Consider the following 27341-nt stretch of genomic DNA (forward strand, 5'->3'; position numbering starts at 1 on the left):
TGCAGAAGTTACCGAGCCGCAGCTGCGGTTCATTCCCAGAGGGTGGGCAGGTTTTCTTCCTGGGAAGCAGCAAGGCGCCAAACTACAGCCCCAGAGTCGGTGGATGATGCGGGGCTCGACCCGTTTCCCTGCCTACCAGCTTCCTCGAAGTCCGTCCCGCCTCCTTTATCTGCTCTCCGCGAATTTAGTGCCTCCCAGGAGAAGTGGGCCGAGCGCCGAGCGATCGATGCCTCCTCCCCGCCCTGGGAGCCGCCATTTTGGGGGGAGGAGAAACACTCGTATGGGCGGCTGCGGGTCAATGGGATGTTGACTGGCTTCTGCTTCTCTTGCCAGCGCTGTGGAGCCGGGGCAGAAGCCTCCACCGGGGTCGCTCCTCCGGCTGCCTCTCCGGAATGAGGCCTCAGTTCCCGCGCAGGACGGCTCCCTTTTTTTTCCGAGAGTAAGTGGCGGCGCGGCGCGCCCCCGCGCGCCCTCCGCTGTCAGTTACCCCGCGCGCCCCCGTCCCTCCCCCGCCCCGCTGGGCGCTCGGCTCAGACTCGCTTGTTTATTTCTGCAGGAGCCCAAGGAGAGGCCGAAGCCGAGACGATGCCTGGGAAGCTGAAGGTGAAAATCGTGGCCGGGCGCCATTTGCCGGTGATGGACCGAGCTAGTGACCTGACTGATGCCTTCGTGGAGGTTGGTGCAAGGTCCTGCCCCTCCAAACACAGGGAGCGCCGAGCCCTGTGAAGGATCTTAGTCACCTCGCCCGCAGCCTCTCAGCCTTTTCCCCTGTCGACCGCCCTGCTGGGTGCAGTGCTTGTACAGCCCTCCCTGGAGGGCTGACTGCCGAGACTGCAGCCCATGTGATAGGAGCGCTGCTCGCAGGCGTCCGCGGCGCGCTGTGCCGCGCGGGGAGGCTGTTACTGCTCTGCCTGCAGGGTGACCCTGATGTCAGGACTCCTAACAGGCCACCTGCCAGTCAGGACATCCCAAGGTGTGACCACGCGGCCACTGAAACACACACACACACACACACACACACACACACACACCCTTCGTTGGCGGGGGGAGGGTAGTTAGCTTTTAATGCTAGAGTGATGGAGATGATGTTTAAAAAAAAAATTGTCATGATGAGCCAGAGCATTAGAACGATAATCATTTGGGCTATTAATGTTTGGAGTTGATAGATGCATGATAATATACAGCCTGATTCCATATCAATATAAAATATTGTTGATGTTCCCTAAAGATTCTCTGACCTAATCAGACATTGCCATGGCAATACTCAAGCTCAACTTCATTTTTATGTGAGAAACAGTTACTGGGTGTGTTATTGGGCCAGATGATAGGTAATGGGGATACACAGATTGCCAAAGCCTAGTCTTTGCTTTCCGGTATCTCAGAGACTGACCCACACAGTTTAGGTTAATAAATAATAGCTCATACGTATTGAATCTCATTATTGCCAGGTCTGTGCTAAGTTTTTTTCAATTCTTAGTCCTTATAACAGTCCTGCTCTTGTATTATTTTCCCATATTGTAATTGAAGTACCTGAAAGACACAAGTTTTTTGTTTATTTGTTTTAATATCACATGGACTTTTGTTTCCAAGCAATATATACATGTAATCAATTAAAACATATCTGAAAGGAACCATGAAACCTGAGAACTGCTATGGGGACTTGCTGGTACATAGGAGCCTAGCAAATTCAGGAAACAAGGGAAAATGTTCTGAGATAACATTTGCATCGTCAACCTCTATTGACTGTTTTTACAATTAAAAATATTTTATAACTTAAAAAAAACCCTAGGAACAGTAAATAATTTGCCCAAGGTGCCTTAACCTTGTAAATCTCCAAAGCCTAGTGGTTTGTTAATACACGGTGCAAATACTGCCTCTCCAGACAAGATGATGAGTGTTTCTGTAGACTGTGGAAACTTAATTCTGTCTCTGAAGGTTTAGGGAGGCTTCCTAAAAAAAGTGACATATGAACTGGGCCTTGTAGGGTACCCAGGATTTTACCAGGCAGAGGGAACATCAGAGGCACAGAGTGGCATACATGGTGTGTTAGGAAACCATCTTAGTTTGGGATGTGTCTGGAGTCAAAGCGGATGTGTGCGTAGTGGAGGTTGTGAGGGATAAGGCTGGGAATGTAGGTTGGCACCAGCGCCCTTTTCTGTGTTTTTTGTAAATAGAGGGTAAACGGGGGAAGTTCTTCAAGCAGAAATGAAGTAAGATCATGTTTGGATTAGGTTGTTTCTTTGTAGGATGACTTGAATGGTGATGTTATCGATGGACTGGATAGATGAAAGATGAGGCAAGATCAGTTAAGAAGGTGGTAAAATTACCCAGACAATATGTGCACGTTTAGAATGGCAATGGGAATGGATTAAAGGGGAAAGATTTGAGGGACATTTCTTAGGTAAAATTCTCAGGGCTTGGTAACAAATGGCTTTTGCTGGTGAGGGAGGGGTTGGATTAAAGGGTGACTCATTAATTCCTTCTTTCAACAAATAGTTACTGAGTGTCTGCTCTTTGCCAAGCCCCATGCTAGTCACCGATCTAGCTGATGCATATGTGACGGTGAAGAAAATAGACTTGGTTCCTGTTTTTATGGAGTGTATATTTTGGTGGGAGAGCCAGACATTAAAAAGTAAAGAAAGAGTACATTTATTTATTTATTTATTTATTTTTTATTTATTGGCTGTGTTGGGTATTTGTTGTTGTGCGCGGACTTTCTCTAGTTGTGGCGAGCTGGGGCTACTCTTCATCGTGGTGCATGGTCTTCTCATTGCAGTGGCTTCTCTTGTTGCGGAGCACGGGCTCTAGGGAGCGCAGGCTTCGCTATCAGTAGTTATGGCTTGTGGGCTCTATAGAGCGCAGGCTCAGCAGTTGTGGCGCACGGGCTTAGTTGCTCCACAACACCTGGGATCTTCCTGGACCAGGGATCGAACCTATTTCCCCTGCATTGGCAGGCAGATTCTTAATCACTGCGCCACCAGGGAAGTCCCAAGAGTACATTTATAATTACAAGTTGTGATGAGTGCCATGAAAGAAAACGATAGAGAATCTCAGGAACTTTAGGTTGAATTATCAGGGGAGCCCTCCGAGGAAGTGCCAGTTAGGCAGAGACCTGGGGACGAGAAGGAGCTAGCTGCTCAGGGTGTGCTTGTGTGTGTGTGTGTGTGTGTGTGTGTGTGTGTGTCTGTCTGTCTGTCTGTCTGTCTGTGTAGGGGAGGGGCCGGGCAAAAGAGGCTGTAGGATAGGAGAGTCTCAGCAGAGGGAAGATCCTGAGGGTTTGCTTTGTTTTAAGAAGTGAAGGAAGATGTGTGTGCTGGCATGTAGTAAGTGAAGGGGAGAGTGCTGTAAGGTAACGTTGGAGAGTTAATCAGGGAGCCAGTTGTGTAGGATCCTAGAGGCCATGACTGAAGGTTGGATTTTATTCTCAGTTCAGAGGGAAGCACTTGTTGAGATGAGCACTGTTGTTGCTGCTTGCAGAATGAACTGCAGAGGGGAAAGAGCTGAAGCAGGCAACTAGTTAGGAGATTCCATTATAGTTCAAAAAACAGGCAGTGAGGGTCAAGGTGATGGTTTTGCTAGTAGAATGGATGGATTCCAGATATGCTTTGAAGATAGACAGTAGGGGATTTGTTGGTAGACTGGAGTAGGGATCAGGGAAGGGGAGACTGAAAGGTGATTCCTAGCTTTCTGGAGTCACTGGGGCAATTTTCTCACTCTCCATAGAGTTGAGAGAGATTGAGTGGGTTGAGAATCAACTTCCATTTGGGCATGTTAAATTTGAGATGTCTTTGGTTCCTTTAATTGGAGTTGTCAAGGAGAAAGTTGGATTTGTGAGTGTGGTGTTTCGAAGAGAGGTATGAGTTAAAGATAAGCGCACACAGGCCAGTGCTTCTCAACTTTGTGAGACCCGGTCCTGCCTTTATATGGCAGGTATTTTGAAATCTTCCCTTTACTATCTTGGCATGATATCTATAGCTAATATAACCTATCTATGCCCACAGTTTAAAAATATCAATATAATGCTCTAACTGTAATATGATAGAGAAGTAAAAGTATTTTTTAATGTGTTTCAATATGGAAGTGCTTGTTAATGACCACGGAAGACATGAAGTAATCAGGTTGTGCCCATGATATTTACTGAGCCTTTGTATATATCAGATACTATACTGGCTGTTGTGCAGCATGCTGGGGATAGAGCAGAGAGCAAAATGAAAGTTTCTGTCGTCACGGAACTTAGGTTCTAGTGGAGGAAGGAGTTAATCAAAAAAATAGTTAAGTAAGAGATAAAGTATGCTAGATGGTGAGAAGCTCCCCATGTGGAGAAAATAAAGCAGAATTCAGGATAGGGAGTACCTCCCCTCCCTGTAAAATCACGTGAACATGACTGCTTCTCTCACAGAGTGAGACAGTTGTGTAGTTTTGGCATCTCGGATGGGCCTTCACTGCCATTGGTTATCTGATTTCCCAAAATACACTATAGTCAGCTCATGGGAAAAAAAGAGAGTTGTCCATTAATTTTCACAGTGGTTGCATTTCTTGACAGTTAATGTGTATTAAAACCCATCATAATATTCTATCTATAAACCTGAGTTAGGGTCTAGGTAGGTTTTTCACCCATGTGGCTATCTGGTGTGGATATTTGAAAGTCATGACATGAGACAAGTCTTCATTGTTGGGGACTGTCTCTTGAATTGCAGGACACCTAGCATCTCTGGTCTTCCTTACTAAATACTATTATTATTTGTCCCAAAAATGAAATTTTTGAAATTTAGAAATTATTCGTCCCTAAATTTGTAAAGTTTCTTTAGAAGTTGGTTCTGTCCCTTTTGCGAACCATTGACTTAGGGGAGAGAAGAGGGAGCGAGAAGACGGATGGATCCTTGAATGAACATGACATTAAGAATTTATTAGAGGTAGAGGACTAGGGGAAGGAAACTGAGATTGTTAGCCAGTGGGTGGGAGAAAAATCCAGAAAGTAATGTCTCAGAAGGCAAGAGAGGAAGTTTCTAGAAAGAGGAAATCCTCAACTGTCAAATGGCACTGAGAGGTCAAGTAAGGGGACAGAGAAGTCACTGGATTGGACAACATAAGGATGTTAAGGGTCCTGGCTTGAGGAGTGTCAAGGACGGAAGCCCATACTGTAGTGATTTAGAGGGTTAAAGTACATGGGAGTAAGGAAGTAGGAGAGGCGTGCATAGGCAATTGTTTCAGGAAATATGGCTGTGAAGGGAGAGAAGAAATAGTGTGTTATTTGGGGGGGAGTATGCAGTTTTAGTACTTAAAAAAAAATAAGGTGGAAGATATTAGAACATATTTGTGTGCTGATAGGAATAATCCAGCAGAAAGGGAAAGATTAATGCATGAAAAAGGGGATAATGAAGGATTACAATATAATAAAGGGATAAATTTTGTGATATGGGATAAAGGGATAAATATGTGATAAATAAAGGGATAAAATAAAAAATAAAGGGATAAAAAATAAAGGGATAAATTATGTGATATGAAAGATTTCTGTCTTTGTGCTGGGCTTGAAAGATGGTGCCATTTCCATAGGCAGAGAGGAAAAGGGGGCATCTTTTGGATGAAGAGGATAAATGATAAAAGCAAAAGGAGGGAATATAGCACAAGTAATTGAAGGGAGGGTTCTTGTTAAATAGAAGTGGGAAGTAAAATTTGGCTGGGTAGAGAGGATGCGGATTACTGAGTGGTCTGAAAACGATGAGGAGAAGTCTGTACAGCAGATGCTCTCTTAACCAGTTTCTATTAACTGCCTCATTACAGTGCCCAGTGCTCTGCATTTCTGCCATGAACACATTCTTGAATACCCCATACCGTTAGATTATACTCCAGTGTGCCTGCTTCTCCCATCAGTTGGCTGATATGCTTTACCAAGAGGCAGTTGCGTTTATTCCCTAACCTATTTATGCCAACACTATTTGTTATTGTTATTTATTTAAATCTTATACAAATCAGTGAAATAAGTGGGATAATGAAGTTGATAATGCTGTGTAAAGCATTATGGATACAGTTGCTAAAAATTGCTCTTGAATTAGATGAAGATTGTAAAAAATCTAGGATTCTCTATCCATAGTTATTTAACCAGTGATTTTAAGTTTTACCACATTTTGAAGAAACCCAGACTGGCAAACACAGATGATATGTTATGAGAGACTGGCAAACACAGATGATATGTTTTGGTTTATGCAAAAAAGATGACACAGAACTGTCAACGGTGGACCCTTACTCAAAGAAGAGGCTTCAGTCTTACGATAAAAGATAGAGGAATGAATATTTATTTATATGTTTTATTTGAAAATGTTTACTGTTTGTATCATTTTTAATGATTATCTGATCTAACCAGATTATTTGATTGACTAATCAGATATTGGTCCTGATTGCGTTGGGGTTGAGGGAATTTCTACTATATATGATGTGAGGAGTTTAGGAAGCCAGTGAAGACCAAGTAGTACTTAAGGATGATTATTGTGGGAATCTCCAGGATGAACAGGATGGGATTCTGTACCAGGGGAGTATTAATCAAAATATATCCCAATATTAATGTGCATGTTACAAACTGTTCCGCTAAACTACATTATCATTTTGTGTTTATCCAGGAGCCTTTGAGGGAACAGGGAGAGGAAAGGAAATTAATATTTAATGAGCATTTTCTACCAGACATTTTGCTAAGTCTCTACATACATTATCCTGTTTAATGCTCACAGCAACTCCCCTTTTCAGAGGAGGAAGCAGCTTTAAATAACAGGTTAAATAACTTTCTCAAGGTAATTTAGCTAATGAGTGGGGAAAGAGAAAGCGTTTACCTTACTAGGGAATCTTGTTAAAATCCCTGATGTTCTTTAACTAAATTGTAAGACATTCATTTAATTGCTGAGTAATAAAATCTCCTTCGAATTAAATAAGGCCAAATGAGCTCTGATTCTTCTTTAGTAGAAGGGGAATCACCACAATGTTGGCAAAACATACACTCTAGCCTTCTTCTTCTTCTAAAATCTTGTCTTTTGCTTGTTTGTTTAGTATAGTGTGGGGACTATCAGATTTTTACTATATCTAGAATGGACAGTTTACCAAAAAAAAAAAAATCACAGTATAGCACTACATTATAATGGGACAAAACTGAAGAGGGCTCTGAAATCAGAGCTTAAGAAATGATATGCTGTTTTTGGCAGTTGAGCCAAACTCCTTAAGTACATTTGGCTTTTGAATGGTTTTGAATGCTTTTATGAATCCTAACGACATTTTACTTCAAATAAAGCAGTTTTTAGGTAAATTAAACAATAAGTATTTCTTTGATATTTTGAATATTGAAATGTAATGAAAGCTAGATAAGTAAGATTTCTTAAGTATGAGCAGATTTCTTCCCAGGTTTCTTTTTCCTTGTTTCATTTCTTTAACATTTGTGATTTAAAAGTAAAAAAAAAAAAATTGTGCAAGTAATACATTTGGCCCTTCGTATCCCTGGGTTCCACTTCCTCGGATTCAACCAACTGCAGGTAGGAAATATTTGGAAAAAAATTCCAGAAAGTTCCAAAAAGCAAAACTGGAATTTGTTGTGTGTGATTGCTGTTTACATAGTATTCACATGGTATTTACAACTATTTACATAGCATTTACATTGTGTTAGGTACTAAAGAGATGATTTAAAGTGTATGGGAGGTTGTGCATAGGTTATGTGCAGGTACTGTGCCATTTTATATGAGGGACTTGAGCATCCACAGATTTGGGTATCTGTGGGGTGGGGGGATGGGTGGGAGGAGTCCTGGAACCAATACCCGTGGGTACTGAGGGATGACCGTACATGAATAGCTCCTGTTAGAAAAGATTCAAATACTCAAGTAAAACTTGAAAGCCCCTTACTTCTTACTTACAACACTATACTGTGTTGTCTACACCCTTATCAGTCCCTTCAGAGATAATTGCTGTCACTTCTTTGGCATGTATTCATCTACTCCTTCTCCTTGGCTTTAAAAACAAAAACAAAAACTTTTACATACCATATTTTTAAAAACAAATGTAATCATACTTTTTATATTCTACTACTTGGTTTTTTCAGTTATTATGCCATTGACATCATCCCCTGACAGTACATGTAATCAACTCCATTCTTTAGTAGGGAGCATGTGATTTATTTAGTCATTTTCTTGTTGTCACTAGGTTTTTGTATATCTTTTGGGAAGGGGCCATATGTGAAAGTACTTCAGGAGAAATTCCCTGCAGTGAATCCAGAATTTTATAACTGAATCAAAACAGTTTTTGCCATTTGAATTTTATTTTAATTTTTGATGTTTTTGAATTTTAAATAATCCATTTAAAAAATAGGTAATATATGTGCATGGCTCAAAATCCAAAATGTACAGAATGAGTCAGCCTCTCATGGCCTTTCCTTTAACCGATCTGTCTTGTTTCGTTTAGTGGCCGCTGTTAACATTTGTTGTATATCCTTCCAGAAACAATCTGTGCATATATAGGCACATATCATATGCCTTATAACATTTTGCCATTTTTTTTCCTCCACAAAGAATGCCGTACACACTGCTCTGCAGTAGAGGGATGTATCTTGGACATTGTTCCATACTAGTGCACGGAGAACTGCTTCTGTCTTCTGTATAGCACTGCATTGTGTGGCTTTCCCATACTTAATTTAGCCAGTTCCTGATAGATGGACTTCTAGGTTATTTCCAATCTTTTGCTACTATAATGCTGCTTATATATGTCATTGTGCACCTATGTATGAATTTAAAGGGTATAGGCATTTAAAATTTTGATAAGTGTTGTCAGACTGCACTTTGTGAAGATTGTTCTAATTTGCATTCACAGCAACAGAGTATGAGAGTGCCTCGTTCACACTGTGTTTTCAAACTTTTTGATCTTTGCCAACCTGAGTAGTAAAAATGTCGGTTTAGTTTGATTTCTCTTAGTATGAATGAGGTTTTCAGCTCTTGATATACTTAAAAGACATCTATATTTCCATTTCTTTGAATTTCCTTTTTTTGGTTGGTTTGTTGATCTTTTTCTTATTGCTTTGTAGGAACTTGTTAGAAATTGAAGAAATTAGCTGTTTGTGACATATTTGGCAAATCCTTTTTCTCACTTTCTTATTTATCTTTGACTTTATCATATTCCTTACCATGCAAGAACTCATTATTTTTATGTAATTTCTTAAACCTTTTCAACCCTCTGACCAAACTGCCTAGGTACCCAATGGTTGGTATCATTCCTTGATAATTCAAATTGCATGATAAAATAACTAGAAAAATGTACAGAAGATAATAACTATAGGTTTGGGTATTTTGCTTTTAGAACATTTTCTGGACTGATTAAACATTAATATCTACAAGTATTATAATACCAATAGTAGGGTTGTAGGTCAAGAAGGAAAGGAGATTTCATAGATTATCTGATTAAACCAGCATTTCCTAAGTATCTGCAACATGCAAAACTCTTTACTGGGTATCGGGATAAACCTTTAATGAATTTTGAGGTTAGAAAAGATACTTAATGGTGATAACTGATAGAATTAGGGAAGAGCTTAGAGAGATCAAGTTTAGGAAAGGTGAAACAATCTAGGAAGTAGTTTCTTAACTGTTTTGCTCTTAAGCTTCCTGACCGCTTCTCAAGTCCAGCCTGAGGTTTCACAATCTCCATTCTTTCTTAGAAGCAAGTCCCAGGGATTTAGCCTCCTTTCTGCCTTCTTCCTTTTCTTCTTATTTACTTTTGCATTTTGATTTAGTATCTGCCAAGACTGGCTATGAAGCAGGGTAGTCTCCCCATTCCAACCCCTTTTATTGTCCCTGAAGATAGAAACATAAAACCCTTAATGACCATAGTTTATTGCTGATCACTGTGTATGCACAGGTAAGGATTTAAAAAGTAACAAATACTGAGGAAGTGAGAAAATATGAGGATATGTTACTAAGTTCTTATAATAATGGGCTGTAGTTCTGGATTCCGTTGATGAGATGGTAAGAGTCAGTTGTCCTTTCTACCTTCTGATTGTATTTTGCTGGTCCTCCACCCTTAAGACTTTCCCCTTTTGTCTGAGCTCCTGTTTAGTGAAGGCCATGTGATTACTTTCTCCACACTGACATAATGGTCTGATTTTAATTTCCCTGTAGAGCTAGTCAGGCAGAACAGTGGGTGATCCCTTGTTCCAGGTGTAGTTTATAAACTTGCCTGGACCCATCCATACTTTCTTGCCTTTTGTCTCAGGGGATAGTTGTCTTTTATCCCCTTCATGGTTAATCCTCCTATTGTTTAGCTGATGTTAAATTTTAATTTTATTCACATTTTTAATATTTTTATTTGAACTGTTCTTACTTGTTTTTAGGTAAAATTTGGTAATACCACCTTTAAAACAGATGTGTATCTCAAGTCCCTCAACCCTCAGTGGAACTCAGAATGGTTTAAATTTGAGGTAAGTTTTTAAATGTCAGCATTTTTGTGGTGACCCTTTTTTCGCAGGAATGATTGGACTACGTTTTATTTCAGGTATAGTAGTTTTCCTACACCATAAAAATATTTCCTAAGAATATTGAGTTTTCAAAAAATTACGTTACAGTTCAGAAAATATCATATATGAATAGGAGAACCCAGATTAAAAAGGTATTATATTATTATATAGTAATTTTCTCTGGATTTTAGCATATACCAAAAATCACTTAAGAATAATGTACAGATTAAACATCTTTTTGAATTGTGATAAAAATACGTATCATAAATATTGCCATTTTAGCCATTTTTAAGTGTACAATACAGTAGCATTAATTGCATTCACATACATACAATGTTGTGCAACCATCACCACTGTTTCCAAAATTTTTTCATCACTCCAAAGAGAAAATACTCATTCAGCAATGACTCCCCATGCCTTCCTCTCTCCAGCCCCTCGTAACCTCTAATCTACTTTCTGACTCTGAATTTGCCTATATAAGTATTTCATATAAGTAGAATCATAAGTATTTGTTCTCTGTGTATGGCGTCTTTCACTTAGCATAATGTTTTCAAGGTGCATCCATGTTGTGTAGCATGTATCAGAATTTCATTCCTTTTTATGGCTGAATAATAGTCCATTGTATGAATATGCCATATTTTGTTTATCCTCTATCTGTTGATGCACACTTGGGTTTGTTTCTGCCTTTTGGCTATGGTGAATAATGCTGCAGTGAACTTTGGTGTACCAGTATCTGTTTGACTCCCTGTCTTCAGTTCTTTTGGGTCTATACCTAGAAGTGGAATGGCTGAGTCATGCGGTAATTTCTGTGTTAAGCTTTTTAAGGAACTGCCAAACTTTTCCACAGTGGTTGCATCATCTTACATTCCTACCAGCATGTGTGAGAGTTTTGGTTTTTCCATATCCTTGTCAATACTGGTTATTTTATTTTATTTTATTTTTAAAATGTAAGCCATCCTAGTAGGTCTGAAGTGGTATTCACAGTATAATTTTAATGTGTATTTTTATTATGAATGAGGTGAGTTTGATTTCCTATGGCTAAGGACCATCTGCATTCTTTTACTTTGAACTGTCTCATATTTAAACCACCTGAAGAAGGTATTTAGGTTTCGGAGGTTGACTTCACCAGACTTGATGACCAGTTTAATACAAAGAATGTAGATGTGAGGTGTTATCTAATTGGTTTTGATTTGCATTTCCCTAATGACTAATCTCTCTACCTTTGCTTAGAGATAAATCTATAAGATTTCTTTTCCTGGAAATAAGTAATCTTTTACATTTGGTATATGTATACATTTATGGTAATGAAGATTTTTAAATTATAAGATTTAATTTTTAAGATATACTTTTTTAGGTGGATGATGAAGATTTACAAGATGAACCTCTCCAGATCACAGTTCTTGACCATGATACATATAGTGCAAATGATGCCATTGGTAAAGTGTACATTGACATTGATCCTTTACTCTACAGTGAGGCTGCAACAGTCATCTCAGGATGGTTTCCAATTTATGATACCATTCATGGTAAGCAATACATTTTAAGAAAATAAGTCACAGTCTTTTAATTTATCCTTAAAGACTTTTGTGTTGTGCCTGGTATTTTTAAAATACATATCTTCAAAAGATGTCTTCTCTTTTAATAGACATGTGGTAGTCTGTATTGTTGGTAGAATTGTAACTTTCCTGACCATAATTTGAAATAATGCCTGCTAAATTTGTACAATATAGTAAGCAAATGTATCATTTGAAAATCATCTAATATTGCTACTCTGTTTCTAAAACACATTTTAAAATGAATAATCTTGAAACTTTTCTACTTAAAAATTCTTGAAAGGAAAAAAATTCTTCAAAGGCTTTTTGTTGCCTAAAGCAAAGTTCTCAAAGTATGGTCTTGGGACATCCGTGGGTCCATGAGATACTTTCACAGGCTCTGTGAAGTGAGATGAGAACTGTTTTCAGGATAATACTTATATGACATTTGCCATTTTTAGTCTCACTTTCTTACAAGTTGTACAATGGAGTTTTCAGAGGTTTTATGATGTATGATGTTACCACACATTGAATGTAGAGCAGAAATCAGAATCTAACTATTTCATTAAGCTACACACTATAGAGATTGGCAAAAATGTAATGTAATGCCACTCTTATCACTAAAATTTCTTTTGTTTTTCAAAATAGTTATTTTTATAAAAGTGTTTATTTTGACATAAATCGATTTACTGCTACTTTAAATGAAGTAATAAGTAAATATTTGTCTAAATTCTCAATTTAAAATTATAATATGGTAAATATTGAAGGTTTTGACCCGCATAGACAAAGATTCTTTGAGATCTTCAGTAATTTTTGAGATTGTAGAAGGGTCCTGCAATCAAAAAGTCTGAGAACCACTAGCCTAAAAATATGTCATCTCTTTAAAATGGCAGAGGGACCATTATGGGCATAAGGAACTGGCAGATGCTTCTGCCTACAGTCTTGCATTTTTCTGTCTATTTTACATTTTTGACCTGGCAATTACATTGATAGTAGTTTATTATAAGAAGATAAGATGTTTGATGAGATTTATGTGTATTGTAACATTCATATTCTATATTATTCATTGATGTTTAAAATGGTAAAATAAATTGGAGAACAGGATTTACTTAAATAAATTAGAGCATCTATAGAATGAAAATAATTAGGAAACAAAGTTAGCATTGCTGTTATGATTGATACATTATTTTTAAATCATTATTTGCTTGATTATTTAATTATACTTTATTTTCTTAAGGTAGAAACTTGTTTTTCCTTTTGAAATTACAGGTATCCGTGGGGAAATCAATGTAGTTGTCAAAGTAGACCTCTTCAATGATTTAAATCGATTTAGGCAGTCGTCATGTGGAATCAAATTCTTTTGCAGTAAGTAAATATATTTTATTACTCATTTGACAGGAAATTTAATAATTGTTAAATATGAGAAATCAAATTAATGTTTCAGAAGTCTAATGGAAAACGTATTATACCTTGGTCTTAATGCCAGAGAGAAAATTGTGAATTTTTCAGAAGTAATTACTGTAGCTCTGGGAACTGTTTATCTGATTTTAAAGTAAATGATATCTAATTTTTCACAAGTTCATAGAAAGTTTTTTTAGAAAAATCCAGTGGGGCATGTGTGTGCATGCGGTCATCATGACAGTGACACTGTGGCCCACAGGGAGGCTGCCTCTGGCTGTCCCCCACATCCTCCCTTCTCTAGGCTCTGTGCCAGCCTCTGCCCACAAGAGTGTGATTAGAAGGAATCACATTAATCATTGCTGGTTACAGTCACTTAACTCCAGTAGAAAGGGTAACAGGTGAAGATTTTTGGATCTTTTTCAGAATTTTTAAAGAAGAATCCATATATTAATGAGACAATATTTACATAAACCTATGTTTAGTGATATTGAGTCTGAGGTGGAGAATTAATTGTTAAAGCACTACATAAGATTACAGCTCTGAAATACTTAAGAATGACTGGAAACAAGATTGAAAATAAAGGTGGAATGTTTTCTCCTGCAATGCAACAATTTAATTCATCCTTAGAGAAATTAGATATGGGAATACAAAGTGTGCATTTGTAGGTGCTGTGCATTTGCTACAGTCCTAACTCAAAACCCAACAATTAAGGGAATAAACCCAAACGGACCTATACAGAAAGAGTCCACAATTCATTTAGGCCACATGTTGAAAGAAAATCACTGCATTGTTAAACTAGATATGTGTCTGCATAATATAAAACATTGTGATATGAAACAGATGATACACTGTATCTGAACAGTAGCCTATGCTACTTTGATGTCAGTGGGTTGTCAGAGGTTAGCGACAACATAAGGGGAGAGGACTTGTCACACTTTCTCAGCCAATGAAAACAAATCCCATTAATGTCTACATTTGGGAAACAAATTTGATGAGGCTACACGTGTGGCATATTCAGACTTAATTCAAATGGGCTCTTCAAAACCAGGCCATACAGACGTGGAGCCATTTGTGGTGGATGGACGTGTATATCTTGCAGAAGTCTCAAATGGCTTTAAAAAGCAGAATTATTTAAAAAGCATAATTACTGGACACTAATTTATAGAGAAGATTGCAAGCTAATCATCTAACGTAGATTTTACTCTTGTACCAGTAGGTCAACAAAGGTTAAAATAATTTTCACGTATTTGTCTTACTTTATAAAGGTTAATATTTTATTGCCCATTACAGTTCTTTCAAAAGTTAGAACAAATTACTTTTGTCAAATGTGTAAAAGATCTGACTATAATTAAGCTTTGAATAACTGTCAAAAAAAGAAAAAGCCAGTGGCATTTTATGCTGGTATAGGATGCTGAAAGATAGGAGTGGAGCACTAGAGGCGGCACTGTGGTACTATCCATAGTGACATAAGCATCTACAGGTATGGAGCCCTGCGGATGCCATGAAATATAGGTCACAATTAAACAGATCTGGGCAATTCATAGCCAGCCTGGACTAATAGGGTTGAAAACTCCTATGTAGTGGAGTTAGTTTCAAGGCATGCATATAGTTTGGTATAGATGTTCTCACATTCTCCCCTTTTTAATAAATCCAGTGACATTTGTTGTTCTATGTATTGAATGAGTCTATTAAGTAGTATAGTGACTACTGAACCAATTGGCCTTATAACCATGAATTATTAGAAACTACAGGCCTGTATGACTTCTCAGATTATGTCAGAAAGGTAATGGCTTGGTTTTTAAGGCTGCAGTATGTGGTGTGCAGAACTTTTTCAAAGGGCTTCCAATGATTAGAGTGTTTTGGTATTCATTATCTGCTTTCTGATTTCTTATATAATATCAGCTGGCTCACTTTAATTTTGACTTTTTTACACTTCGTATTGAACGCTATTTAAGATGGTCTGTAGCTGTTTTCTAAATTATAAAAATACAGTTTATATCTTACTGTGCTTACTTGAGAAAGGCAAGAGGCCTCATGAAGGAAAATGATTATTTCTAAGAATAAAATGGAACTTAGAAGACTGTTTGATTGAAAGTATAATTATGATTGCATTGAGGTTATCACAGTAAAAGATGTTCTTGTACTATGTATCCAAAAGGTAAGAACTTAGTTGTACATTTTTAAAAAGTTAAATTTAGCCTTGTGATAAAGAGAAGCATAATAGATAATTTTTTTTAACAGCGACATCTATTCCAAAGTGCTATAGAGCTGTAATAATTCATGGATTTGTAGAAGAACTTGTGGTCAACGAAGACCCAGAATATCAATGGATTGATCGAATTCGCACACCAAGGGCATCAAACGAGGCCAGACAGAGACTCATTTCTTTAATGTCAGGTATTTAAAAAAAAAAAACAAAAAACTTCATGGCTGATTGACTTAATCCTCCAAAATTCTTCACTTCCTTTTGACATGCTACTAAAACTTTACAATGAAGACTATGAATTGTTAACTGACTGATTCCCTATCCCTGGCCCCGTCCTCCTGAACACATGTGCATTGCCATCTTATAACAAGACAAAATCTGAATCAGAAGCTTATAGTTCTTAACTAGGTAGTAAAAGGAAATTGGGCTTATGAAGTGGCATGGTAGAAAATGCCCTGAACAAGGAGTAGGAAACTGAGTTCTAGTTTTCCTCCTTGGAGTGTTTATTTGTTGTCAGAGCTTAGGTAATCTCTCTAAGGTGTTTTGTTTAAATGTTGCCTTTTCATAGTCCTTCTCTGACAACTTGTACCTCCTTTTACCCCTACTCCCCCGCCACTCTTACCCCATTACTTTTCTTTATTTTCCTTTGAAGAACTTATTTCCATCTAAAGTTTGTATTTATTATGTACATATGTGTGAGTGTATATATACACTCACGCATACATACATACACACACACACACTCACACAGATATATCAGATAATAAATACGTTATATTTAATAAGTACAAATGTTTATAATAAATTTATGTATTTAAATAGAAAATAGAAATATATTTATACTTATATTAACATGTTAATTATATTTAATATTTATAAATACATGCAAATGTTATATTTAACATAATGTTACACTTAATATATTAAATAATCTGTGATTTTCTGGACTCTTTCCTATTACCACCATGTCCAGCTTTGTACTATGCAACATGCAGATAAGAGGCCGACTGTGTTTTCTTCCTTTTTTTGTAGGTGAACTGCAGAGGAAGATTGGCTTGAAAGTGCTTGAAATGAGAGGAAATGCAGTTGTTGGGTACTTACAGTGCTTTGATCTGGAAGGCGAATCTGGGTTAGTGGTACGAGCCATAGGAACAGCGTGTACACTGGATAAATTAAGTAGCCCAGCAGCATTCCTTCCTGCATGTAATTCCCCGTCCAAAGAAATGAAGGAGTAAGTATGAATCGATGAATTGTTCTTATGGAGCTTTTTATCTTTTGTCTACATATTTTCATTTGATTTGAAAATTTTTTTTTTTTTTTTTGCGGTACGCGGGCCTCTCACTGTTGTGGCCTCTCCCGCTGTGGAGCACAGGCTCCGGACGCGCAGGCTCAGCGGCCATGGCTTATGGGCCCAGCCGCTCTGCGGCATGTGGGGTCTTCCCAGACCAGGGCACGAACCCGTGTCCCCTGCATCGGCAGGCGGACTCTCAACCACTGCGTCACCAGGGAAGCCCTGATTTGAAACATTTTAGTAGAGTTGTTCAACATACATTTTTTCCTGCAGCAGTTTTCTTATCAGAGATGACTATCAAAATTTGAAGCTTAAAACTATTTAGATATTCCTAATATTTATACTGTCATGAAATTCAAATTAAGTAATATAAAATTAAACTTGGTCCACATCTTTAGACACTGTTTATCTAAAGCTTATGCATTCTGAAGAATTTTACTTGTTGTCTGGGGAATGCTTAATACCCTATATCTGATAATCCAATTATGCCTATCATTAGCAACATAGTATAGAAAGCAGGAAAGATTGACCTGTGCAGGGGTCTCAAACTCCAGTGTCTACAGAGGCCAAGTAGTTTATATAAATAAAATAATTGGGTATAATAGAGAATACTGGGGACTGCATAAAGCAGATGTTGGCAGACTTTTTCTGTAAAAGGCCAGATAGTTAATATTTCAAGCACTGGCCATATAGTTTTTATGTTTGTTTACCAAAAAAAAAAAAAAAGGAGTTTGCCAATCTTGATCTAAAGGAATTTAAACTCTTACATTTTTTTAAAAAAGTATTTGTGATCCAACAGAACATTTCTGTTGGCTCCATTTGGCTAATGTGTCATCGTTTGTGCCTAAGGCAGAGATTCTCAACATGGTGTTGGTGGTGCTATCAACAAAGAATGCTTGAAATGAAAATTTTCTGTCGTAATGCTTGGGGTGAGCAGGATGATTCTATTGGGGACCAGAAATGCTGACTGTCCCACACAGCTAGGGACAACTCTGTACAACAAAGACTTGTTCCATACTAAATGCCAATGGTACTTCCATTGAGAATCATTGCTCTAGAGATTCTTCTAGATCAAGGGTCAACAAACTTCTTTGGTAAATTACCGGAATGGAAATAGCAAGGACTCAACTCTGCAGATGTTGCATGAAAGCAGCCGTCAATAGTATGCAAATAAATGAGTGTGTCTTTGTTCCAATAAAACTTAATTATTTTCGAATCAGATGGCAGGATGGATTTTGGCCTGTACTGTATATAGTGTGCTGACCTCTGTCTTTTATCATCAGGAGGTCAGAGTTCTGTAGTCAGAAAACCCAAAATGTTTCCCAGTTCAGCAGTAGTCAAGAGAGGTTGCCTAGAAAGCAATCACAATTTTTTTTTTCAAACAGTCTATGTAAAAGTGAGATTCTTTATCAACTTTTTCTTTTTGTTTAATTGTTCCTTTCTGCTGGCCTTTAGTTATTTGGGTTAAATTTTAGTCACAAGAGGGAGCACAGTATTACATATATTTTCTAATTTTATTTGGAAATATATTGATAAGTGAAATGTTTTAAATGATTTATTGAGTGAATTTGCTTTATCTTCCATTTAAAATCTGTCTTAAAAAAGATATGAACTGCCTTCTGCTACAGGTAAAGTCAGATTGCAGGTATAACTTTTTGAGGGATTTAGGGTTTTTTTCTCTTTCCGTAGCAAATTTAAGTAAAGAGCTGGGTCCCTCTTCCTTCTGCCACCCTCCAGCTTTATCTGTACTGCCTGAAGGGGCTTGGCCTTTGCAATTGTGATGTCTGAAGTTTTCCTCTTTTCACTGAGTTACTTAGTGGAAAGAAAGCTGCAGTACCTGTTGGTGCCTTAAAGTGACATATGGATGGTAGGGGAATACATTTCGCCTTCATTCAGGAAGGCGAACATTATGTAAATCTGAGCTTGTCTAAGTTTTCTTTTTCTAATTTTGTTGTAGCCATTTGCCTTAAATTGTGAGCTATTCACACCATGAAGAATTTAAGTGGCTTCATTAAGATTTCCTAATGGCATATAACTGCATAAGTCATGTTATTTAAAAAAACAAAAACAAAACCTCAGGCTGCTTTATTTCAACCAGCTTCTTTGTATTTTTGTTAATGAATCAATTTGGGCACTAGTTTAAAATTGTTTTATGAGTCACCTGATTATAATTATTTTGGTTTTTAATTTTAACATTGTTGATTCTAGACAGGGATTTGATAAGGTAGTTTGGATTATGTTCCTGCCTGAATAGATTTAATGTTAGAAATACCACTAGGGTATTCTTGTAAGGCAACCTTTCATGCAAGGAGATTGATAAGAATTAGGACTCAAAGAATACATTATGGTGATGCTCTCTCCATTGTACTTGGATTTTAATTTGATGTCATAATTTGAACACTTAATGATGTTCATTTTATTTTACTTTTATTAATGGTGTGTTCTGCTCCATCAGTTTGTGTTTTCCTTTTAGATATTTAGTGTATTACGGAGTATAAAGCTCTTTGGTGTTTCCTAGCTGAACTATCTTGATGGTAGAAAGTGCATTTAAATATGGTTTATTGATTCTCTAATTTAAAAAAAAAGTCTAGGAGACATTAGTCATAGTTTCTCCTCTGTACGGCACTGATTCTTAGACTTTTTAACTCCATTAGCCACTTACTTCAACAGAGAAAGAAAAAACAAAAATAAAACCTCACCCAGTTGCTTGTGTAGAAATTAGTCACCAGTGAGATATTTGATTTTTACCAGTTAAACACTTTAAAAAATTAAATTAGCAACAAAAGCAGAAACATTTGTCCTATAGTAAAAGCAGTGATATTTTCAGAAAGTAGATGGTCTTTAAAAGACCATTATTGCCAGTTAACGAAAACTCATGTTTGGATCTTGATAAATTGTGATTATTGGGAATGTTCACTGGGCAGCGGAAAAGGAAAAAAGGCCAGGAAAAGTTGGGCTCTCGATTACTTTTACTTTGAATTCTAAAAAATGGGAGTATGGTAGTTTTTCAGTGTAGTGACTTAATTCATTTCCCCTCATTGTGCATAAGGGAAGGCATTGCACAATGAAATAGTTGCTAATATGAAGTCTAGGATTCTTAATTATATAATATACCTTTTTTTCCCCATCCACTATAACTATGCTCTTTCAGCTAAATTTCTTTGTGAAAATTTAAGTGCCATAGATGTATGTTTCTGGTCTAAGTGTATCTGGTCTAAGTATCCTTTACATGTGCATAGATGTGATCTATTGCAGGATGTTAGTTGATATCTTACACAATTTCAATTTAGAATGTAGTTTAACTAAATTCTGTTTAAGTTTAATAATCTATTCTGTTTGAAAGCTACACAAAAGTCATTATATTGCTTAATTAATGTTTTTTTTTTTAAAGCGGTGTCCCTTTGCTTTGTTTTGTTCCCAGTGTAACCTGGTTTTAAGCTATATACTTGGGGTGCTGAAATATGGAATAATTGGATCTACTTATATTAATTCAATTCACTCATTTCTCTTTATGCTGTCATTTTCATATTCTTATATAACTCTGTCTTGATATGCTAGACAGAAACAGTTCTGTTAAACTTCCTTTGTAGAAAAATATATCAGCAGTTATTCATATCTCAGTTTCAAAGTAGTGTAAGAACATCATATTTGGCTTTTCATTTTTATGTGTGTTTTCTTCCTGAAATATTGTTTAGTAAGCTCTGTGGTGATCAGAATAATAGCAAACATTTTAAAGTAACTGAAAATCCAAATTTTAATCTTTTTCTTATTTAATTCCACTGGCAGTTCTGCTTGCTATTTTTCTTATTCACATTCCTAATTTATTAATCAGATTCTTTGTAACTATTTCTTAACAAATTAATATTTAGCTCTTCTTTTTTATCTCAACTTGTTTTGTGCATGCTAGGGATTAAAAAATAATTCCTGCTCCCTAACTACAAGCTCCTTTGAAATTATTTTAACATAACTTTGCTATCTCTTGTATGTATTGTTTTCTTTTCTTCCACTTTGACCACAAATTCCCTCAGGTCTCCGCTGGTTCATCCTCCAAGCCATGGATGCCGCTCGACTCACAACAGCCCAATTCATACTGCTACTGGCTCACGACTTACTCAGAACTTCTCTGTGTCTGTTCCCACTCTCATCTATACTGGTACGAGACTGCTCAGACTCCAGAGCTGGGGAAGCAGGCCACGGGCAGAGTGGCTGCAGAGGGCAGGCAGGCAGGTAGCGTAGGCAGGTACCACAAGTCTTTGCTTCCTCCTTTTCTCACTCGTAGTCCAGTGGCACTGAAGAAATCCTGTATTTAGCCGCCGCAGAGGCTCTAACTACATGGAAGTGAAAGTGTTCTTCCAGCTTCCAAAGTCTCTTCCATAGATCCTCTAAGAACCCTATCTTGTATATGTATACTGTGAGTTTTTAGGAGAATCCTCCAGTATGTATTTTTGCCATTATTTCTGCATTTGGTTAGAAATAAAATTGATGATTGGACTCTAAGTGACATAGCTGCCAAAGCTTCTGATTTGCTTATTTTCTTTATATACAAAACTTGTAACAGTAGGGTCTGTTTCATTCTGTGGAAGAGAGCTGTTGGAAAACAGGTAAGCGACTCTTCTGCATAAAATGCAATGTTTCTGTGTAGCCTATATTCATTTTCCACTCTGCTGTGTTTTTAGCTGTGGCACTCTTGATGCTATAGGATAAGGAAACATGTTTTTCTTTTCAAGATATCTGTGTGTGCAAATATAAAAAATATTGTGAATATTTACACACACCATTTGCAGTCATCATTTTTTCTTTCGTAACTTAAAAAAGCATTGTTTGTTTGAAAATATTTTTATTCATGTATTTATTCTTTTTGTTTATTCTTTTAATGTTTTTTTACCCCCTTAGTCTGCCATTTCATGCTGTTTGCTTTTTTACTTGGCTTATTAACTGTTTCAAGGCAGATAATTACTTATCTGGAGAATGATGAATGGTTAAACAGCAATTGGATGTCTTTGGCCTCATACCCAGCTCCACACTTAAGAAATGACTGCTGGCCCTGCCCCAATACTTTCCTGGTGTTTAGATCATGCTGCCTCCGTCAAGTCCTTTGGCACATGATTACTTAATATTTCTCCACCTTCTTCTGGCAGGATTCCCTTCAATGAAGATCCCAATCCCAATACTCACTCATCAGGACCCTCAACCCCTCTGAAAAACCAAACTTATTCCTTTTCACCTTCCAAGTCCTACAGTCGACAGTCCTCTTCTTCTGATACAGATTTGAGTTTGACACCCAAAACTGGTAAGGCACTTCCACTCACTTTTTCTCTTTTTTTTCCAAATTTGTTTATGTTCCTTATTAGCTTTCCATCCAAGCCTTTCTTCCTGTTTTTGGCATTTAAGTTAAAAGATAATGTGAATACTGATCATTTTCAGTTACTACAATTAAAATGTGAAAATTTTGTGTAGTTCAGAAGTTATCTTGTTCAGAGAGCAACATTTTGTTGATTTAATCATAGCGTAGATAAGAAGGCCAGAATTTATTTTTGCATGTAGTCATTTTCCATTTCATGCTCAAATTAAGAGGAATAACATCGTAAAGCATTTGGATAGAAAATAACACTAGTAGCTTGCAATCCAATTCCTCATGCAGTATAAGCATTTTTGAATTCATTGTTTCTATTTTGGAATTTAATTCTAAGATTTTATTAAGAAAAAAATCTTACAACTGATTTGGTTATTTTGGAGTACATATATCTATTTACTAGCTTATTATTTAAAATATTTGGTTTTGCTAGTCTTACTCTCTAGGTTAGAAAATAGCATTTTTGCTTTACTTATTCTTGCATATTTGCCAGGGTATGAAATTTATAATTTTTCCCTCTCCTATTTGTATTTTGTTAATCTCTGAGTTTTTGTGAATATGTTTTATGATAAAAACTGATTAAAAAAATCAAATTAGTTTCTTACTCCTTAAAATAGAATTAGCTTATTTAAGTCATTGAATTATTATTCTTAAGAAAAATAAAAAATAAAACATTTAAAAGTTAATAGTTTGCAATTTTTGCAAATAGCATTTTTGTCTGGGAGTTTCCTTGCCAGATTGATGAAAACATTTTGCCTAGTTTATTTGCATTATTTTTAATTTATCATCTTTAATAACTTTATTTTTGTGTTAGACAAGAGATTTAGAAAATGACCCCAGATTTTACGAAAACAATGAAAAGAACCAGCACTACTTCCAAAGTAAAGAAAGGGCATTTTTAAAAATCCTATAGACATAATATCTGTTTTTATAAATGTAGTCACAAAATGTAAAGAAGATAATTATTAACACCTAATTCTTTGAAAATAATTGCTTTATTTTTACATGTATAATTATAAATAACAACTTAAAATAATGTGATATTTGATAGTAATGGATGCTTTGGAATATGGCATCTTCACCAGATTTGTGTCATAAAAACTGAACCATTGAAATTGTAGTGAAGTGGGTTTTTTGTTTTGTTTTTAAATAAAGGCTGAGGTTCTGGCCTTGAAATTCATAACAATGAAAACAATAAAAACCTAGGATAGCATTTGAAGAGTAAGTTTTCTTAAACATATTTTTGAGGCTTTGTCCACTGGTTGTTTATTTGTGTATTCCAGGTCACTTTTCAGTATTTCTTACCTTCCTTTTTTTTGCCATACTACAGACACATTTTTGAAAGTATTTCCTTGGTCTTTCTGTTTCTTTTTTTTCATTCACCAGAAAAGCCAAGTCTAAAGAAGATTGTGAAGTAATAAATTAACTGAAAGAGACTTCTCTTCCCTTAGCTTTCTAGTAGGCAATCAATTGTACTATCAATGAAAACTTTTTTGCATTTTATTTTCTAGCTCCAAATTTTTAGTTTTTAAAAATTAACTTACAAAAGAGTTATTATTCTCATGTATTTCTACATTTATAAGCTGTCGCTAAATTAATCATTTTGTTTTACTATAACTATTCAATACCTCAATCGCATATTTATAGGATATTAACAATTTTTAGTTGTTTGGCCTTATCATGGGTCCCAAAAATATCTTCGAATACTCCTGAGGAGCATTGCTGTTTCTCATGGAGATTTAAAGTGGCAAAATTATGAATGTTCTAAAGTTCCTAGAGCTGTAGTTCAGCATGTATTTCATGATAGATTAGTTGTTTATGATTGATTTATTATAGGTAAATTGGAGAGCCAAAAAAATAGAATGAAGTTAATAAAACTTAGACTGAGAAAGTTGTTTTTCTGTTTGTAGTTAAAGCTATCACCCACCTTCAGATGGGTCTTCAGATGGGTTTTTAAAAAATTTCATATTGATTTAAATATTTTTATAGAGTCTAATTTTTGACATTTTACAAGGTTTTATTTTCTTTTTTTTTCAAGTATTCAACTAGTAGGAGTGGAATTTTAGAATTCTAGTGTTAGGATATTGATGTGACACCTGACTCAAGCCAGTTTTTACTTTTTTTGGTCAGGCTTTTTACCATGTATTTTTTTTTTTTTTTTTTTTTTTTTTTTTTTTTTTTTTTTTTGCGGTACGCGGGCCTCTCACTGTTGTGGCCTCTCCCGTTGCGGAGCACAGGCTCCGGACGCGCAGGCTCAGCGGCCATGGCTCACGGGCGCAGCCGCTCCGCGGCATGTGGGATCTTCCCGGACCGGGGCACGAACCCGTCTCCCCTGCATCGGCAGGCGGACTCTCAACCACTGCGCCACCAGGGAAGCCCCATGTATGTTTTTTGTGATCCAGAGGGTATTTCTTTGGCTCTTAGGTACTCAAATCTTTGTAAATATAAACAGTACTGTGATAGGATTTGCATATTTAAAATTTTAGAGGAAAAAGAAAATCATTAATGTACATCTCAAAGATGGACAGAAAGAAGTTAATATATTATTTATTTAAACTTAATGGCGACTATCTGCCTAATGTGGTAGCAAGTGTTGATTTTTTTTGAATGGGTGTTCAAGTAAAATACTCATAAGTGGTATGTTTTAGTTAATAACATTTGAAGAACTATACTTTTACCACTTTGAGTAAGTTTTTATATTTGAGACAACAAATTTCTGGCTTTAAAAAATGTGGTACATTTTAGCTTTACACAGCCTTAAGCAAAAAATGGCAGGAAAGTCAGCTAAAAGTAATTAGAATGGCATAAAATCCTATGTTAGTGATTTAAAAATTTTTAATGAGTGCAGAGTTTGTAAAGGTTTTGTTGAATTTTAGACTCTGCCTTTTATTTATATTATGTTGAATAGATGATCTTGCTGATGACTTCATATGCTTACTTGATTTGTGTATGCATTTTACAGTTCATTTCTACTGTTATGTTTTGCTTCATCATTGCTTTCCTTATCCTGCATTTTCTGGTCATCTTCTGAATCTGCAACTTTTCTCTGCTACTTTCCTCCACAGCACCTTACCCACAGGGGGCTAGGATTTACCTGTGTCCCAGCTCCCCCTCTCTCTCTTGTGGTTCCCTTCATCTTAAAAAGTCCTGTCTTCTCCTCTCGGAATCTAGCCTTCCCCCTCATCCTTCTAGCCTTGTCAGCCCAGTTCTGAGGAAAAGTGTTTCTTTCAGTGAAGAGCTGTTCCTGGCTGCTTCTGGTAGGATCATATTATGTCAGCTTTTTAATCCCTTTATTTTAAATCATCTTTGAAAAAATTAATTATTTCATACCATATAGAAGTATTGGGTATTTTACACAGGATGTACTCTTATTTTTCTTATTGGCAGACAGAGTTTAATGGTTAGAATTATTATGAGGACATGATTGAGGATTACTTGATGGATAATTATGAATATTCTGCTAAAAGAATTTTATGTATTAAAAATTATATGTCTAAGGACACGTAGATCTGCATATTTCCAATAATTTTTAGATTCTCATTACCAGAGTTTCTGTTTTAGATGCTTTACTTTCTTTCCCTTCACACCAACTCCATTCGTGTTGGACCTATACCATCATGTTGCTAAACCATATGGTTACATTAGTAAATTATTCTGTTTGAATCAGTTTAAGTCTCATTTTGGTGATATTCTTTCATTATCCATTTTTTTTCTGTCCGTTACATTAATTTTCAAGTTATTCTGCTCTATTTTCTGATATTTCATTTATCTCTACAAAATTACGTTTTATTTTATGGCTTTCAATATGCTTCATATAAAAATCTTAGTTTCATTTCTGTGTTTAGTATTGTATAGTCTCTAAAAATTACATTTAGGTTACTACAAGAAAAATACATTTCTTTTTTATTTTTAAAGAACAGAATGGGACTATACACATGCTAACTTTTGTTTCCTTATCCAAGAACAGCTAAAAATGTAAAAGTAAATTAGTTCCTTTTTTAAGTCATCGTACATAGTAAATCTGCCTGCATGTATCTTCAGTTTTAAAAGGTGGGACTAAACTATAAACTCTAGTTTGTAGAGTACTGGCTTCTCACCTGTCCCCTGCTTTCTATAATTCTTTGACCATAATTGGTCTATTAGTATTATCAAAAGAATAAACTAAGATAGGGAAAGAAATTTAAAATTAAACCTTTAAAAAAATACATCTAAGAGCTTGGGAAATGTAATTCTTTCATCCATGACTGTGTACATTTGTGAGGTGTCTATTATATGCCTCTGGTTTTTTAAAAAAACTCTTTATGTTAATTTTTGCAAACGAGTGTTGAAAACTATGATATGACTATTAATACTGTTTTGTCATGAATGTTATGTTTAGGAATGGGAAATTATCAGAAAATAGATGTGACTATATTTCAGAATTGCCTGAAATTATTCATGCTCTTTAGAGAATTTTAGAATATTTTAGATAAGCCCAATTAGTGCTTTTTCCCTCTATATATTTACTTTTAAACAAACATTTAATTTTCTCTTATTTCTTTTAGTACTCTTAAATTGTTAGCATGGTATAAATAATTGGTATTATATTGATTATTTTTTATTAGAAGATTCAGCTTTTAAAATTGAATATTATATAAAAATTTATCACCTTAATATAATTTTATAAATGATTTTTAGAACAAATTAAGTCCAGAGCTTGCTGTGATCAGTAGGACTTTGGCATCTTGCTTCTAAAGAAAACTTTGTGAATAAAAAAAGTAAAATATGTGCTTAGTTGCCATCACAAATACTTTAAATGTTTGGATTCTTTTTAACAGATTTTGACTCATGATATTTATGAAGATGAATGCAATTAAACTGTCTGTTTCTCTAGTTGTTTTTTGGTTGTTATTTATGTACTGATGTTCTGTAGGAATGGGAAGTGGTAGTGCTGGAAAAGAAGGGGGGCCCTTTAAAGCTCTATTAAGACAACAGACTCAGTCAGCATTGGAACAGAGGGTAAGAGTCACTCAACATTCTTTATTCTTACACTGTTAATATGATTTTATTATCATGCTTCCATGTTCTTATAACTTATTTTTATAATTTTA

General features: G+C 36.0%; 1 protein-coding gene and 1 pseudogene across 13 annotated transcripts in view; both read left to right on the plus strand.

Annotated features, from left to right (window-relative positions):
- Positions 1-257: 257 nt before the first annotated feature.
- C2CD5 (C2 calcium dependent domain containing 5) overlaps positions 258-27341 on the plus strand; it is an 82721-nt gene continuing 55637 nt past the window's right edge. For 7 of the 13 annotated variants that reach the window (XR_009543570.1, XR_009543571.1, XM_060166724.1 and 4 more), the window contains exons 1-10: positions 258-439; positions 557-675; positions 10346-10432; positions 11823-11994; positions 13270-13365; positions 15643-15798; positions 16640-16838; positions 22037-22188; positions 25317-25508; positions 27164-27249. Coding sequence is in view for 11 of the 13 variants with exons in the window: in XM_060166724.1 (XP_060022707.1) it covers positions 586-675; positions 10346-10432; positions 11823-11994; positions 13270-13365; positions 15643-15798; positions 16640-16838; positions 22037-22188; positions 25317-25508; positions 27164-27249 (1230 nt within the window). In the remaining 2 variants the exon portion in view is untranslated. Of the gene's footprint in view, positions 440-556; positions 676-10345; positions 10433-11822; positions 11995-13269; positions 13366-15642; positions 15799-16639; positions 16839-20956; positions 21052-22036; positions 22189-25316; positions 25509-27163; positions 27250-27341 lie in introns of those variants that run through there. The other 6 variants (XM_060166728.1, XM_060166729.1, XM_060166732.1 and 3 more) reach the window with 2 other exon arrangements.
- On the plus strand, positions 13436-14559 carry LOC132529207 (leucine-rich repeat-containing protein 34-like; annotated as a pseudogene).

The sequence above is a fragment of the Lagenorhynchus albirostris genome, chromosome 11 (genome assembly GCF_949774975.1).
Source record: "Lagenorhynchus albirostris chromosome 11, mLagAlb1.1, whole genome shotgun sequence".
NCBI lineage: Eukaryota > Metazoa > Chordata > Mammalia > Artiodactyla > Delphinidae > Lagenorhynchus > Lagenorhynchus albirostris.